This window comes from Tachyglossus aculeatus, chromosome X1 (assembly GCF_015852505.1).
Source record: "Tachyglossus aculeatus isolate mTacAcu1 chromosome X1, mTacAcu1.pri, whole genome shotgun sequence".
Lineage (NCBI taxonomy): Eukaryota > Metazoa > Chordata > Mammalia > Monotremata > Tachyglossidae > Tachyglossus > Tachyglossus aculeatus.
The window spans coordinates 68,490,909-68,509,713 of record NC_052101.1 but is presented as its reverse complement, the minus strand read 5'-3'; the positions used below and the strand labels follow the sequence as shown (position 1 = coordinate 68,509,713).

At 40.6% G+C, this 18,805-nt stretch overlaps 1 protein-coding gene across 1 annotated transcript in view; it reads left to right on the top strand.

The window, feature by feature from the left end:
- Nucleotides 1-18,805, top strand: part of ATXN7 (ataxin 7) — a 123,157-nt gene that overhangs the window by 54,891 nt on the left and 49,461 nt on the right. The window contains 1 exon segment of the mRNA XM_038740426.1: nt 10,745-10,849. Within this exon segment, the coding sequence (XP_038596354.1) occupies nt 10,745-10,849 (105 nt within the window).

Here is an 18,805-nt window from a genome sequence, read left to right as displayed (position 1 = left end):
GAAATTGTGACTTGTCCAATGTCACACAGTTTACAAGTGGCAGAGTGGGATTAGAACCCAGGTCCTCTGGGCTCCAAGGCCCATGCTGCTTCTTGTTTCATTATGAATTATCTTGAATTCCAAAGTCTGAAGTAATGAGGTGGTTAAATGAAACACTGGGGGAGAGAGGTAGTGGGAGGGGATGGAGGACCGTGGCCAGGCTGCTTTCCCAGCCACTAGCCACTGCAGTGCAAAATCCTGAACTGCTCAGAAACAGAGGCGGGCACAAGCCTGCCTTCACAACAGTTAGAATGTTGCAAATGTTTTGACACCTTAGGTTCTTGGACTAGAGGGATCTTTGCCCCAGAAAGTGTGTCTTGGGGAGTGGGAGGCTGTCCCACACACACACAGTGGGAGGCTGAGCTGATCATGTTCCTGCCCAGGAGGAGCTTAGGGTCTAGCTGGGGAGATGATCATTAAAATAAATTCCGGATATGTACATAAGTGTTGTGGAGCTGAGTGTCGGCAGGAATATCGAGTGCTTAAAATTAGAGGGTACAGATCCACATACATAGGCAACACAGGCCGGAGAGGGATTAGGGGAAATGAGGGATCAGTTGGGGAAGATCTCTTGGAAGATATGTGACAGGTATTCATCTTTTGGGAGCTTTCTTCTCATTGCTGATATTCTGTTTCTTGGAGGTTGAAGGAGTCAATAAATTATCTCCAAGTTATGAGTTTAATATCTCACGGCCATGCGCCAATGGCTAAGGGAGGAAATCCCAACAGAAAATCCACACTGGGAGTCGGCAGCCTTTTTTTTGCAGACGAGCCAAACAAGATGAATGAAACCTTTGAGCAATTGGTGCACAAGGAGGCATGCAATTTATGGCCGTACAGGTTATGTCACTGTCATGCTGTACAACGGGTAATGTGACGATGTCATTGCACCATGCAGCTGCTTCAGAGCAACAGTTGTTGCTGCTACCGGGGATGGGAAAGGTGAGGAGAGGGGAAGAGAAGAGAGAAGGAAACAGAAAAATAAGACACGGGGGTAGGGAGGGTTCCAGAAACGGGCTGCCCATCCGGTGACTTCTACTTGTTGCCTGGTGGGATGGTTCCAACTCCCAAAAGGCCACAGACCTCTTCTTAGACAGAGGGAAGAGAAACTCCAAATAGTGGGCAGCATTTCAGCCAGTTCTTGCCCCTCCTCCCCAAATTCCCCCCTCCCCCTCCCCCGTGCCATCTGGCAGGCCAGGAGGGAATGAGGCAAACAGTGGACTGCATTCTGGTCTGCCTTGTCCTCTCTGGCTCATGGAGCCGATCGGGGAAACTCTCTGTCTGCATGACAGCATCAGCAGAAGAAGCTACTCAAGGAATGAATGGGGGGATTTGGGAAAACTAGGATTTTGCGGGAGCGGAGAGAGAAAAAACTGAATTTATTCATTCATTCAATTGTATTTTTTGAGTGCTTACTGTGTGCAAAGCACTGTACTAAGTGCTTGGGAGAGTACAATACAACAACAGACACATTCCCTGCCCACAACAAGTTCACAGTCTAGAGGGGGAGACAATATTAATCTATATAAATGAATAAATAAATTACAGATATCTGGACTGGTATGGGGAGAGACAGGAGGCAGGGAGGTCAGCAAGAAGGCTGAAAGAATAAGGTGGGGTAGGATAAGTGCTTGTATTAATGTGGCAGTAGTTTGGATGGAGAGGAAGGGGGGATTTTAGCGATAATGTAAAGGTAGAAATGACAGGATTTAGCGATGGCGTGACTATGGACGACAGGGAGGAGTCAAGGATAACGCCAAGGTTACGGACTTATGAGAAAGGAAGGATGGAGGTGCCATCAACAGTGATTGGAAAGCGAACATGAGGACAAGGTTTGGGTGGGAAGATTAGAATTTACACCCTGTAGTTTTCTTCTTCTGTTGCTGCTTTACCTAGTTACTTTCAGACCTGGTATGGGTGAGGGCCTGGATTATGGTGCCCAGCACAGCAATTGTACTCACTCCATGCCCAGAGCTTAGTTTATTGGCGGCTGCTATCTGTGTTCCCGGTGCCTGGCCCGGAGAGCTACTCTTTGCCCATGCATACATGGAGCCTGAGCAGTAACCTTTCCTGCTTGGCTTGGCTGGCCTACCTTGGTGCCATTGCTGCTTTTTGTCGGGGCACAGAGGGACTGGAGGATGAGAACAGCTCGAGCTCACCCTACCATCTAATGAGGTAAGCCACCATCTTGACTCCCTTAGCCTCTTTCTGGCTCAAAGGGGTTGGGTGGCCAAGCTTTTTCTTGATCAGTTTCCTGCATACCTTTTTGCTGTGGAGGCTAAGCTAGCGGCATCACCTTTGTGGCACTGAGTCCGCAGGTGAGAACCTATGCTCTTGAACTACATTTGATTTCAAAAAGAGCTGCAAATGGGTCATTAAATATACGTTTCCTGCCCCTTTTCTATACATATTGCCTTCCACTTATAACCCAATCCTGCCCAATCACACCTCCAACAGGGCCACACAGCTCCCCGCCCCACCATAGGAGCCGCGAGACAGCAAAGTTTTGACCCCCAACTCATGCCCAGCCTTCACTCAAGCCACTGAGACCTCGGCCCCTGCTCCATGGGCTGAGGCCCATCTCGTGCCCAACACACACTCAAGGCCGCGGACACCCCACCCCCAGCTTGCATCAAGGGAAACTGAGCCCGCACACATGCTTACAAAGATTCCAGTCCAAACCTAACTGCTGTTTGGACTTCAAAGACCTCCGTGCCCATTCACAGAGTGGAAACCTCTGCCTGAGCTTGGCCTGCAAATACTGCAGCCAATGCCCAGCTCCCACGGGACCCGTGAGGACTCCTGCCCCAGCTGAACCAGAGGGGCAAAGGTTGGAGGAACAAGTACATTATGCTATCCTTCCTGCCCCCAAAATTATGGGGGTAGAGTTAACAGCCTTGCCCCCAACAGGGCACTACCCACTGGGTTCCATGAGTCCCATCACCCCCAGTGGAGTAGACACTTAACAGTTTGTTAGAAAATGTTCTATGGTGTAAAGTGGATACATGCTACCCTTGAGAAATTGTAAATCTATAAGATTATAGGCCACTATTTGCAAATGATTTGCTCAAATTATTGACAAGGATATGATTATCTCTCTCATTTTCTTTGTTTTTAAAATAAATTGCCCATAGGGAGTATTTACTGTGTTCTTTACAATAGCAGTAGCATTACAGGTCCAATACCAGAAAAATTTAAGTCAATTGATCAATCAATCAAATGTATTTATTGAGCGCTTACTGTGTGCAGAGCACTGTACTAAGCGCTTGGGAAGTACAAGTTGGCAACATATAGAGACAGTCCCTACCCAACAGTGGGCTCACAGTCTAGAAGTCCTAACAAAATGCCTCTAGTAAACCCTAGACAATAAAGGAGGCTTGCCTTTGCATCTTTTTAATGGAATTTGTTAAGCGCTTAGAGAAGCAGCGTGGCTCAATGGAAAGAGCATGGGCTTTGGAGTCAGAGGTCATGGGTTCAAATTCCGGCTCTGCCAATTGTCAGCTGTGTGACTTTCAGCAAGTCACTTAACTTCTCTCTGCTCCAGTGACCTCATCTGTAAAATGATAATTAATACTGTGAGCCCTCCGTTGGACAACCTGATCACCTTGTAACCTCCCCAGTGCTTAGAACAGTGTTTTGCACATAGTAAGTGCTTAATAAATGCCATCATCATTATTATTATTATTATGTGCCAGGCACTGTTCTAAGTGCTGGGGTAGCTATAAGGTAATCAGGTTGGACACAGTCCATGTCCACATGGGGCTTATGGTCTTAATCCCTATTTTGCAGATGAGTTAACCGAGGCACAGAGTTGTGATTTGCCAGTGGTGGAGCTAGGATTAGAACCAGGTCCTTCTGATTCCCAGGCCCAGCATGCTCTATCCATTAGGCCACACTGCTTCTCAGCCATCCCCGAGTGTCATCCTCGGGGCTGTGAAGATCAGATTTGTTTAAAGCTTTAATTTTGAAAAATTAGATTTTAAAATCTGTATCCTTGGTGCGCATAGCAAGAATATACAATAGATGACAGTTTGAACATTTTGGCCCCTTCTTAACTGGCTGGCCTCAGGCATTAACACGTCATCTTTATTAGGCTTTCTTTCCTCCCCAGGAAAGATCTGAAAATGATAATATTAAGGGCGTCCTCTGGTGCATAGCCTAGAAAAACCATCGGTTACACTGATACTCAGAAGAGGGTATGGCCTTGTAGAAGTCCTTGAAAGCAATGGTTCTGTGGATGCGTAATAGAAAAGGTACTGCAACAAGATATTTTTTTGTTATGAGTGTATTATTATCTGCTAGGAATAATGTAATACTTCAGCTTTCTTTACAGAGATTGAGTGGCAGGCTGATCCGATGCCATTTTTTCATGTTCAAAGGTAGACAGTTTCATAATGTAAAATTTATGTCTAGATTATAATGAGGGAGCTGGGCTTGTCATCCTTTGGTTTCAGTAAATCTGGAATTCAGGCTACTCATCTCAGTTTTAAAATGCAACAGTACATCTAGCATTCTGACTTCTGAGTCCTGTTTGCCACCTCTGTGGAAGCAGGCAGTATAGTTAAATGCCTAAGAATCCTATCAAGAAGTCTGACAGGAGCATGTAAGTATGATTATCCCCTTGTAATCCTATACACATGTGTGTGTGTGTGTGTGTGTGTGTGTGTGTGTGTGCATTCTCAAAAAAGTTCATTATTAGTAAAATTTGCATTTTAACAGGAGATAAGAGAATGCAAGGCATTTTGGCACGATTTTTTGATGTTGTGGTACTTAGAGGGGTGTCGCATGTGGACATAACAGGACTGTAAAGCAAACACAATCTCTAGGGAAAATCCACAATTTAGTAAACACCACATGTTTACTGCCGTGTTCATGTATCACTGACGATGGTCAGAGTCACCACCCTCCTGCTGACACCACAGAAGCCAAGCCCATCCCCCTTAGGAGTAGAGGGTGGGCAGAAGCCCAGAGCAATGCAGCCTGGATCTTCCCCACCACGAAGCTGTAGTGGTTTCAGTTTAACAAAGTAGTTGGGGAGGCTGTCCAAGGCAAGAGAGAAGGGAGGAGAGGGTACTGGCAGCGTTTCAGGAGGGGGTTCAAGGTCTTGGAGCAACTTGTGGGAGTAATGGAAATGGGGACTGGTGAGGGAGGAGAAGTCATGTTGCCAAGCTGAAGAACGGCTAGAATTATGGCAAGCGAGGATGAATTTGAAGTGGCAGAAGTTGGCCTAGTGCCCTCGTGTTCCAAGAATTTAGGAGTAAGACGCTTGAAGATCTTCTGGGTGTTTTTAAATGTTCACCTAAATCAGGAAACCTGCTGCTGTGTTTGTTTCTCTTTAGTTTGTCAAGATAAATCTGCAGGGCACAGTTCACCTACCGCACAATTTTCCACTCATTGTGCGTTCTCTCGGTCTGCCAATGCTTGGCTCACCTGCTTGTTGGGTGTAGTATTTGTGTTGTCTTTTCTCAATGTCCTTCAGTCTTCTGCAGCTGTATTAGGTACAGAAAGGATTAATGGGGCAATTCCCTTGTTAATCTCGAATGTTTGTTTTTTTTATTCAGTGATGGCTAGAGGAGTGTATTCATTGACATTTGCTATCTGATTTTTTTGGATATTTCTGAAGGCTTTTTTCATATTTAGCTAGATAGTATCTTCCTGATTTTATTTTTTTTTTTTTTAGTTACACTTCTGTGTTTCCTGGAAGTTCTTAAAAGACCATTTAAATGGGAAAGTGGCATCTTGAAGTAGTGGTATATCAAGTTGTCTTTATCTTGTCTGTCAAAAAATATAATTTTTTTGGCCTTTGGGAAGGAAGTGGGGGCGGGGGGGTAGGCAATACAAAAGATTGAGGAGTCATGTGTTAACCCAGTGATCCTCATCTTGAGGGCCTTAATATATCAGAATGACTTTGCAACTTCCATGATGGTCCCTGAAAATTTCTCATTTAATCTAATAATAATAACTGTGGTATTTCTTAAGTGCTTAGTGTGTGCCAAGCACTGTACTAAGCACTGGGGTGGATACAAGCAAATCAGGTTGAACACAGTCCCTATCCCTTGTGGGGCTCACAGTGTCAATCCCCATTTTGCAGATGAGGGAACTGAGGCCAGAAAAGTGAAGTGACTTGGCCAAGGTCATACAGCAGATAAAAGTGGCAGAGATGGGATTAGAACCCATGACCTTTGACTCCCAGGCCCATGCTCTATCCACTACGTCATGCTGCTTCTCTACAGAAAATAGGATTGGGAGGGACTTAAAGGCTAGGTATCCCAGTCTCTTGCATTTATGACAGACCAAACAAATTAATCCAGATGTTTTTTAAATCACTTTTTTCATTAAAATGCAGCCATAGTCTCTATCCTTTTTGGGGCAGAAAATGACTAAATTCAGTATTTGCTTAAATAATAAGATGTTTGACCCGGGTTACATTTCAGATTAACAGGGATGCAGTTTAGTACAATAAAACCTAGTTAAATTCAAGTTCTACCCTCATGTTTGTGTGTGGAAAGATTTAAATGACCGATAGTCTGATCTGAGCCACGGGTTTATTTTTATGGATTTTGAAAGATTCAGGCAACATTTTAAATGATTTGGTTCTTATCTTAGAGTGGCTTCTGATCATTAAACGTAATGGTTATCAACAACAATTCCATTTATTGAGCACCAGTTGTGTGCAGAGTACTTTGCTAGGCACCTGGAGGATGTTCAGAAGTATAAACACAGTCCCTTCCCTTGATGAGTTTACTTAACCTGCAAAGAAGGACTCAGTTGACCTAGAGGTCCTGTGGCTAGGCCACATTTAAATTTAACTCCCACAATAAAGAAAACTAAAACTTCAAGTGTAACAACTTGTGGGTTTTTGTTTTTTTTCTTTTCCAGAATTGGCTGTCCACCATGGTCTAATGGGTAGTCAGTCAGTCGTATTTATTGAGCACTTATTGTGTGCAAAGCACTGTACTAAGCACTTGGGAGAGTACAGTATAACAGTATAACAGACACATTCCCTGCCCACACGAGCTTACAGTCAAGAGGGGGAGACAGACACTAATATAAGTAAATGTACATGATTGGGAGTTAGGAGACCTGGGTTCTAATCCCATTTCTGCAACTTAATAATAATAATAATAATAATAATAATAATAATAATAATAATAATGGTATTTGTTAAGCACTTGCTATGTGCCAAGCACTGTTCTAGGTGACATGGGACAAGTCACTTAATTCAGCATGGCATAGTGGATAGACTACAGTCCTGGGAGTCAGAAGGTCATGGGTTCTAATCCCTTCTCCGCCACTTTTCTGCTGTTTGACCTAGGGGATGTCATTTCATTTCTCTGTGCCTCAGTTCCCTCATGTGTAGAATGAGTATTAAGACTGTGAGCCCCATGCAGGACAGAGATGGTGTCCAACCCTATTTGCTTGTATCCACCCCAGCACTTAGAACAGTACCTGGCACATAGTAAGCGCTTAACAAATACCACTATTATTATTATTATTATTTCTGGGCCTCAGTTTCCTCATCCATCAGATGGGATAAAATACCTCCTGTTTTCCCTTCTCCCTTAGACTGTGAACCCTGTGTGGGACAGGGACTGTATAAAATCTTATTATCCTGTGCTTAGCTCAATGTTTGGCACATAGTAATCCCTTAAGAAATACCACAATTATTATTATTTAAGTCTTTGTTGAAATAATGACCTGACTGGAAAAGTGCACTGATTAGAATTCTGTGTGGTAACTTTTCTAGTATCAAGTGCAAATGAATTTTTTTTTTCCCACAGCCATTCAAAATATTTGAATTTGCTTTATGGAAGATTTGAGTTGAATTTATACGCTTTATTGTACAGCAAATTTACATTTCATTCATTCAGTCATATTCACTGAGCTCTTACTGTGTGCAGAGCACTGTACTAAATGCTTGGAGAGTACAATGCAGCAATAGAGACAATCACATATCCTAATTTCATATAGTTAATTCTTCAGCTATGTTATTGTTTAAAGCTCTGCATACCGTAAGTGCTCAGTAATACCATCGATTGATTTGGCAACTCTCTCCACTGTCAACTTGAGATTCCAAGTAGTCACAGTCTAAAAATAATTCACCGTTCCCTAGAATCTGGGGCTGCAGGAGAAAGGGGGAAGCTTACAGTTCATTTCTCTTAGAAGTGAAGATCCCCTTTGATCTCTATCTTCGAGTTAGAAAGGGAACCCAGTTGTTAGGTTATTTTGAGCTAGGAGCAGCATGACCTACTAGAAGGATCTCTGGCCTGGGAATAGGAGGGCCTGGGTTCTAATCCTGGCTCTGTCACGTGCCTGCTGTGTGACCTTGGACAAGTCACTTCGTTGTGCCTCCGTGTCCTCACCTGTAAAATGGGGATTCAGTACCTACTTAGATTCTGAGCCCTGTGACAGTGTCTGACCTTGAACTTAGTACCTTCCCCAGCACTTAGTGCTTGGCACAGAGTAAGCACTTAACAAATACCACTATCTATTATCATTATTAACTTTAGCCTGCTCTCACACATAGTCCAGGACTGCAGGAGGAGTAAGGGGGAATATCTAAGTGCTGTTTGTAGCCCCCATTCGGGATCTGAAATGGGAACCCAGGCTTCCCTTGCCTCTCACACATCTGAAATTAATTTCTGAGATTATCGTTTTGGGCATTTGAGAAATGGCTGCACTACATTAATGATGTAGCTAATTGGTCTGTCAAGTATATTGAGCTAACTGTATATGCCAAGTGAAATAGTAATTTCCAGGGCTGCTTTTCTGAAGTGGCCATGAGAAAGTTAGAATCAAATCATAATTGCTGACTTTTATATTTGGACACTACCGATGAAGATATTTAACCTATGGGCCTGGGTGTGACTGAATTGTGTGCATACAGAGATGATCTTGTGCTGACCTGTTTGTTGTTTACAGTGCCTGGTGCTGGTTTTGCTTTTGACTTCTTGTCTCTGGATCCTTATGAAGTTTCTGCTCAAAAAGAGCCGCTCCCTTCTTGATTATGGTATGCTATGCTGGTTTGTCTGTGGCAATGGACTCCCATTCATTCATTCATTCAATCATATTTATTGAGCGCTTACTGTGTGCAGAGCACTGTACTAAGCGCTTGGAATCCCAGTTTGCAGATGAGATGCACATTGTCCGAGATTTGGAACTCTGGTTCACTGAATTCTTAAAACATTTCCTCTGTCTTCCCTGCTTTCGGTTTCTCAATTTCAGCTAACCTACAGCAGCTGCTTGATAAATGAATGCAGCCTCGCCAGGAAAGCAAAAACCTAGGGTAGAAACAGGTAAATGGAAGGTGTTTTTGTTTTTTTCCCCAAAAAAGAGAGTCCATCTTTGCCTTGAGACGTGCCAAACAGATGTTCAGAGGATCCCCTATACTGTGAGCTCATTGTGGACAGGCAACATGTCTACCATCTCTGTTGTATTGTACTGTCCTAATCGCATAATACAGTGTTCTGCACATAATAAGTATTCTGTCTCTGGGACCACCATTATTTATCCTTCAGGGAACCAGACTTTGATGTGGAAGTTGGCAGGGCTAGGATCTTTTTTCAAAGAATTCCAGTCGGTATTTGTGTGTACATCTTTACATCTAAATTGATATTTGAAATACAACTCGTGCATGATGTTTTTAACATTTTTGATAAATGTATATTTCAGTTTGGAAAACAACGTTCTTGGTTTCTCTTGGACAAGGTTTATATTCATAAGTCATTTAATGATGTATGGAAGACTACCAAAGAATCCTTGGTGAATTTTCAGTAAAAATATTTTTTATAGGTATACTCAGAATGTCCGTTATGTTTATAATAATAATAATGTTGGTATTTGTTAAGCGCTTACTATGTGCCAAGCGGTGTTCTAAGTGCTGGATCAAAATGTGCATACGCTTTCTCCTGTAAATGTTATGTGCATTTTTAAGTAAAACTCTCAGATAAGTAATACTGCTACTGCCTTGTGAATGCCTATAAAATGGTTTCAAAAATTTCAAACTGTAACCATTTATAATTTTGTTTTTGAGGAAACAAATTTGGACTTAACCATTCATTGAAAATATTCAGCATCGTGTGTGGTCTTGCACTGAAGTTACTAATTTTCTTTAACTGATTTCTATTTTAAATCTACAACTATGAATCTCATATTTTTCACTGATTACACTGTAAGCGCGTTATGGGTAGGGAACGTGTTTGTTAAATTGTTGTTTGTACTCTCCGAAGTGCCCTGCACACAGCAAGCACTAAATAAATATGATTAATAGTTATGACATGCCACATCAGTTAAGTTTTTTTGTTTTTGTTGGTTTTTTCTAGGTAATATTTAAGCGCCGTGTGCCAGGCACTGTACAGAGTGTTGGCGTAGATAGTTATAGTTAAGTGACTTGCCCAAGGTCGCCCAGCAGATATGTGGTGGAGCCATGATTAGAACCCAGCCAGGTCCATGTGACTCCAGGCCCTTGCTGTATCCACCTGGCCATACTGCTGCTTCTTAAGTTCTTAGTTCTTCTACACTTACAAGGTAGCCATTTTCAAAGCAACCTCCTCAATAGTTGATCTATAAGACATTTTCCATCTTGACCCTCATACTGAAGTATAAGTAAAATAGCAGGTCTTATGGGCCAGGTGAAGTACTGTCACTTGGATTTGAATTGTACTAATTGTATAAACAACTGTATTTCCTCTCTCTTTTGTTGTAGATATGCCTATATTTGGTCTCTGCCCAGCCCACGATGATTTCTATTTGGTGATGTGTAACCACTGTAATCAGGTCATAAAACCACAGGCATTTCAATCACATTATGGTAAGTGCTTACCAATTCTTAATAATTATTAAAGGGTGAAGTTAAATCAGGATTAAGCCTGGTAATATTTTATTATCCTTTTTCATGGTCTCTAAGGCTGGCTACATCCAACATAAGAGTAAAATGATTTTTAGGAAACAGCCTGCTTAGTTTTCATTTTACATTTCTGAGATAGTTGCATTTTTAAAAAGTGTTTCACAGAATATCTTTTGGAGTGAGATAATTTTAGAAACATGGTTTGCCCTCTTTCCTCTCCCCTCCCCGCCACCCTGTAAGTTAATGAATAGAGAGGACTAAACCCAATCAAAAATTGTTGTAAAGCTATAATACACTGAAAGAATTGTGACACTAGATGAAACTAGACAGATATATTGATAATTATCCCCCCACATACAAAAACTGATCTTTACTTGTCATTTTGGGATTTTTTTCTCACTTATCAAAATGGTTTGAAAACTGCAAGGTGCAAAATATTTGTGATGACCTTGTATAGCAAGCATATTTTGTTCTTCAGAGAAGAGTCACCTTACAGTCAGACTTGGAGAAAAATGGTTTTCCTTCTTTCCTGTGAGAGCAATTCAAACATAGCTTCCTTCAGAAAAATCAGGATCCCCCAAATTGTATCCATCGTGCACATAAATGTAAAGGTGTTACAAAATTCAATGCACATTTTTCTTTCTGAAATCTCTAATAAGAGATGAGAATGTAAAATGGAATCCAATTATATCAGTAAATAGCATACTCCAGTAATGATTATTTTGTAACTTGAACAGTTCACACATTCCTGAGTAATAACAACTCTGTTACTTTCCATGCTGCCTGGTGGTTCTTTGGAAAGTGTATTATTAACTTGATACTTTATGCTGCTATATAAAATGATAGTGGTGTTCCTTCAGCCTTCATTATCCACTCTTCTATCCAAAATTTTTAGTAGTTGTGCCATGAATTGTTCTTGATATGTTTTTCTTTAAAATTTATGGGGGGGAGGTTATTCCATTTTGGTACAGTTTGAGACAACATAATGGGAAGTGAAAATAAAATGTTTATGTACATTAGTGTGTGTGTACCTACACTAAAGCCCCAAATATAGGGGCTTCCTACCCAGGTGAAGTAATGAACAGTTCGTGGTAAATTGATGTCATGCCTTAATAGATTGATTCTGTGCATTTTCTCCCCTTCTGATTAATTGGATTACCATTGTGTTTTATCTCAGACTTAACTGAACACCTCTTAATCTAAGCATCCGTACCCCATCTATTAAAGACCTGGTCAAGTTCTTGGGAAGTAGCATATCTCATAAATCACATATTGAGTCTATTAATGATGGAGTATGCCATGAAGACTGTATCTCTAGGATGTAATTAAGGAAGATTGATGGGATAGGAATATTAAGCTTCCACATCTTTCACCTCTACAAGTATTTTATAATTAATTTGGACCCTTTTTTCAGTACTCCTTTGGAAAGACCACTGGTTGTGTGATATGGTTTTACATACTTGCAAATAATACAAAGTCTGCAAAATTGGTAGCGTTTCATCCCTCACTTTGGTTTGTACAAGATGTTCTTTCATGCTTGTCGAGTTGGCGTTTTTTAAGCTGCTGGAATCATAATAATGATATTAAGTACTTACTACAGTAGTAATAATAATAATAATGTGTTAATCCCTGGGGTATATACAAGATAATCACATTAGACAAAGTCCCTGTTGTACAGTCTGAAGGCAGGAGAAAACAAATTTTTATTCCCATTTTACAGATTTGGAAACCGAGACCCAGAGTGGTTAAAGTGACTTGCTCACGGTCACGAAACAGGCAAGTGGTGGAGCCGGAACTAGAACCTGGGTTTCCTGACTCTGTCATGTCCCTGCCCTTTCCCCTAGATCACACTGTCTCCCTAGTGTACGGTGTCATTTTTGTCACAGGATGAGTAAATAGAAATTACTCATTACATTTTATGAGCTAATAAATTGGGGCCGGAGCCTCCAAGTCACTAATTCTAAACTCTAGGGATCTGGTGCCTACATCGGGAAGTTGTAGTTGCACTGGGAAGAGGGGAGTCAGCAGTTCTGGGATAACAGCAAAGAGGGAGCTGCTATTGGGACAGCCATAGGGGCTGGCCATCCTCAGTCCTTTTGTGGGCTCATGAAATAATGAGCGTCCTGGGTACAGGTCTTTTTAGGTATGTGCCTCTAGGGGACAGGGTTGCATAGAGCAACCCTGGAATGGCTTGTCTCGAGGACTTCCAGTGATGCCTATTTACTTTGAACGGTTCCGGGTGCATAGGAAGTATGAATTGATGGTATTTAAGTGTTTACTATGTGCCAGGCAGTGTACTAAGTGCTGGGGTGGATACAAACAAATCAAGTTGGACACAGTCCCTGTCCCATGTGGGGCTCACAGTCTCAATTCCCATTTTACAGGTGAGGTATCTGAGACACAGAGAAGTGAAGCTGTTTGCCCAAGGTCAAACAGCAGACAAGTGGCAGAGTCGGGATTAGAACCCGTGAACTTCTGACTCCTGGGCCTGTGCTCTATCCACTTTGCCACGCTGCCTCACCTTGTGGTGTTCTCCAGTATGACTGCATAGCGTAAATTAAGCAGAACCAGATGTATGAGGCCTCCTTGCTTCACCTCACTTTAGAAATTCCAAGATTCCACGAGCACTGTACAATTGATCTTATTTGAGTCATATTATTGGTTACCTGACACAGTGTTCGGACTTCGTCTGCTGCCTTTGCTTCAGAATGTTAAATTTTTTTTTGGAGAACTGCTTGTGATTTCTTGTATTGCTTACCTTGGTTCTCCTTTCGGATCTACGATAATGTTATAGGAATGATTTTGATAGTTTTCAGTAAGGAGGTACAGCACCCCAAGTGTGTAATTTTAACTGTGATATATTGTGTGACCAGAAGAGGGAGTGTATCGCACTACATGGTGACACCTGCCATTTTTATAACAAATGCATATACAAGACTGTGTCTTTTCAGAAAATGTCAACTAGAGCTAGATTGGTAGAGCCCCTCAAACAACTCAGTGGGAACAGTAATTTCCATATCAATATTTAGTCTTTAGTGCCAACTTGTCATTAATTTCTAATCTCTTCACTGTATATCCCCCTGCTGTCACTTAAGCCCTTCTGTGCCAACTAAGCACTTGATTCTCATACCCACCCGTAGCACATATGTACATCTTTATTCCCTATATCTTCCTCCTATTAGCAATTTTATTTTAGTGTCTGTCTCTCCTGTTAGATTGTAAACTCCTTGAGGGCAGGAATCATGTCTGCCAATTCTATCGTACTTTCAAGTGTTTAGTACGGTGAGGTTCACCCAATAGGCGCTTGATATACTTTTGATTAATATTTGAAAGAAGAAAAGGAACCGCATAGAAGAAATGATGTCCACTTGAAATGAGAATGGAACAACAGTAATAGGGACAAGTTCTCTGTCTTTGCTTGTAGGACTTCATTTAAAATTACTTCCATGAGAACAGTGCCGCCACTAACTTGCTCGTAAACAAAAGGGCAGAGAGATCATTTTTAAATAGTTTTTTTTTTCCCTGTGAAATTCACAGGTGGGAAAATACATGTTTTTTTCTTTTTCTATGTATTGGTTGGTTTGTTTTTATATTACTCATTAATTCAATCGTATTTATTGGTCGCTTACTGTGTGCAGAGCACTGTACTAAGCGCTTGGGAAGTACAAATCGGCAACATTATTAGAGATTTACCAGAGCATCTGAAGCCAGATTTTCTTTGTAGCTGCTCCTCTTTTTTTTTTTTTTTTTTGAGCAAAAGTAATCGTAAAATGTGCTATATTGTAACAAAATGAAGCCCTTTGACTTTGGCTTAATGTTTGATTAATAGAAATCATGGTATTTGTAATGTGTTTACCAATCATCTGAAGTGATTTAAAAAATCAATTAAATGGATGCATTCCTGTTATTATAATTCAACTTTATAATCTATTTAGCAGTTATCTGAATAATAAAAAAGTCACAAAGAGTGACTTGGGTCCATAAAGTGTTTAAGCAAATGACAAGCCGTTTTCTAGCACCTTTTGGAAATTTCCATTTTGTGCTCTGCCTCTGGGGAATACATTTCCTTCTGTAGAGCCGGACTCAATTCCAGTTCTATTCAAAACATATGGTTTCTTGGATAATGCACTTAGTACAATGCTCTGCCCATAATAAGTGCTCAATACATATGATTGAATGAATAATGACAAATATATGTGATCAATTGCAAATCTCAATAGCAGTTATTATCGATATTTTTTATTCACTGTTGCAGACATTGGAATTGCCAGAGCACACATGGATTTTGACAGTTTTTGCTATAGACACTTGCCAATTCTTTTGCATAATAGGTATTCCAAGGATGGGACAGGGTTGGTCCAAAGCTTATGCAGGTTGCGCTACAAAGATATGTTCGCCTGCCTCTGAACAACAGAGAAATATAAACATAATGTGTAAAGATGTGGAATTAGTCTAAAGGTAGGACAAGCCCATTCACTGACGTACTAATAATTGAGTGTTAGGAGCTGATCGTGAGTGTTAGGAGCTGATCGTGAATGCAACTAAACTTTTAAATTTTTTTACTTTTACCTTGGGTGGTAAGAGGATAGGTACTTAAGTAATAGAGTAACATTTTTTTTTAAGTGAGGCTGATCCTCATTGGAGGACCTTTGGAATCGATCCATCAGTGGTATTTATTGAGTGCTTACTATGTGCACAGCATTATACTAAGCATTTGGGAAAGTACAGTGCAACAGAGTTAGTAGACATATGATCCCTGCCCAAAAGGAGCTTACATTAAAATAAATTATGGATGAACCTCTTTGGTGTTTGTAGTTAGAAAGTATTTTCTCCTCCTTTCTTGTGCTCTTGGCAGCTGGTGAGCAATACTACAGAATGTGTACGTGCCAATTAGAGCCAATTAAAACCTGACCGACCTGCTATGGCACTGGAATTCTTAGTGGAGACTTGGGGCGTCCCCATAAATGGAGCGTTTGATACTGCTGCTATAGATGAAGAAATATTTAGGGAGTGCCAACTGTGACTAGGTGCTTACCTGAGCGTAGACCACATACTTCCATGTTTTTGATGTGGGTTTTATTTAGGAAATGTAAAGTTTTGGGAACTTAAAGTTGAATTGTATAATGGAAGCATTATACTGTGCAGAGCGTTGTGAAACATGTTGTTCCTATAGGTGCTGTATTTTTTTTTCCTTTTAATATCTATGGTCAGTTTTCTCTGTTGGTAGAAAACTTACTGTATTTAATACTAAATAGTTTGGTTGGTAATTCTTCAGCTGCTCTGATTCTTGCAGTAACTCCTAAAACACAGTATTTCCCCTCACACCCCTTTGCCTTTGGCTCCATTTATGAGTAAGTTGATTCATATGTATATTTGAATGCTGGTACTCTGTTTTGTGCATCGGATTGGAATGGGCCATTCTTGTAAAAGATCATATACACATCATTCTCACCACAGCTAACCAGTCTGATTTTGGCTTCTAAGACTTAGAATTGCCCTATTAACAAACAATTCTGTTTTCCCTAGTCAACTTTGAAAGTGTATTTTTAAAGCATAGCTCAAAATCACTATTAGAAAGCTTGATATCAAAATGGTGTGTGACGTAGTGGCTTTTATTCAGGGTATTTGGGCTAAATTTCACTCAAACTGGAGTTTTCTGGTGCTGATTTTTCAATAAAATTTAGGCTACATTGTATGCACAAATATAGTAGGAAATATTAATGGCATTACCCCCATTATTTTGCCAAAAAGAATCATTCGATCATTGTTTTCCTAGTTCCATAAGAGATTTCAATATAGGGCAAAGGGAAACCTGTGCAATAAATGTTTAAAGAAAATTCCTTCTAATGTTGTTAATGTTTGTTTCATAAATACCTGCGTTCCCTCCTACCTCCAAGACCAGTCATAAAGAAACATTCCATTGGCATCAATCACCTTTCTAGCTTAGTCATTAGTCCCTGATTAACAAGGGAAACATTTCCAGAAAGGGAAACATCAATGCTTTCTGGAGAAATACTCCTAAACTATATGTTACCTGCTGCCCCTAAGGGCAATAGCCAGAAAAGAGCCGGGTGAATTGAGTAAGAAATCTGAGGAAACAAATGATGGGCCAATAGAAAGAAATCTGAGGTGTTCTTCCCATTGATCGACCTTTTTCTGAACTAAAAACGAGTAGAACAGAGTAAATTCATTAAGAAGAATCACTTTTTATAAAAGGAAAAAAGTTCCTGTGATCTTTTACTAAAGGCTAAATAATCCCCGGAACACTGATGCAAGGATGTCCATTTGTCCATTTCTTGATAATTAGGGACTGCAGAAGTTTCCATTTTCAGAATAGGCAGAGAAGACCTGCCAAGGGACTAGGGTTCCGAAATCTCTTGGTTAACAGATAACAAGCTAGCTCATGACATGCCTCCCAAGCTGTGATAGTTTATCACTGATTGGGGAAGAGATAGGGGAAAAGGAGAGAGGTGGAGGAAGCAGAATCCTCCCCTTTTAGTTTAAAATGAATCTGCAATTTAAAAGTAGATTTAATAGAAGCTATTTCTCACTGTCTCCTCTTTCCTACCTTTGAGGCAGAACTCTCCTAGAAATCCAAATGCGTGGCCTGATGCTTTGTACAAATGGAATATATTTGGAGTGTTGCAAGTAATGTTGCAATTACTTTAAAAATGTTTCATTGTAAAGCCTTTTTTTGGTTTGATTATGCTGTGGTCCTTGCCTAAGGGACTGTCTCTATATGTTGCCAACTTGTACTTCCCAAGCGTGTAGTACAGTGCTCTGCACACAGTAAGCACTCAATAACGATTGATTGATTGGTGGGGAGGGTATTGGAAATACTGACGAAGTAAATTTTAGAGATAGCCAGAGGAAAATCGGGTTTAAAATTTGTAGACTCCCAAGAATTTAGAAGGCCACCAGAAGGATCCCTGCAGAAAAAGTTTGGAATTATTGATGCCAGCCAAGTTTTTCCACTTTTCATTGACCTTAAATTGTCATATGGTAAAATGAAACCAATATCCACCCGCTGACTATGGCTAAGGGATAGTAGGTTCACATTTTTCTTATAAACGAGGGGCATATAGTGTGTTTAAATTTAGATCTTTGGGGAAAAAATACCATAAACCTAGGAAAAGATAGAATTTAAAAATCTAGTACTATCAAATTAATTATTGTTGAAACCAATATGATTTTCATGGTGGTGTAGGTGTCACGGGTATCTAAAATGAACTGGGTGCAGGTTTGTTAATGTTATATGAAGAAGTTGTGTCAATTTAAAGAGATTGAAGAAGTTAAAACCATAAGTAATTAATATATTGTTTCAAAATCTGGTAATACGCTGGGAAAATTTATACCAGCCACGCTTAGAACAGTGCTTTGCACATAGTAAGTGCTTAATAAATGCCATCATTATCATGATTATTATTTAGATGGGGGAAGGGAGGGGGTGGAGGAAGATAGATATTAAAATTAAACTCCACCTCTTATTTTTGCATATAGCTTCCAGGACCTTTGTAATTCAAGTGCACTCCACAGTAGTAGCAAATGTTACATAAACCCCCGACATGGGCTGTGTTTTGGAGCTGGTGAATGGACCTAATTTGTAATGCAAACCTTCAGTAGCAAGGGTGCTGTGAAGCACAATCAAATTATGTGACTGGATGTTAACAGGAAGGCTTTCCAGTAGAGCCTCTCCTCTTTTGCACAGGGCTGAAAGCTCCGGGTAAATTTTCTTGTGCGGATTTTGGAGGCAGGGCTTGGCCTAGAGCCCAGAACTGCCTGGAACCCGAAGGTTGGTATAAGGCTGTACTAACACTCCATGAAACTAAAAGTTCTTAAACTTTTATTTTTTTTTTCCTGTGTTTGTTTATATCCTGCCAGCTGTGGAATTGCACACTGTTGAAGTGGTGTAGATGGCTT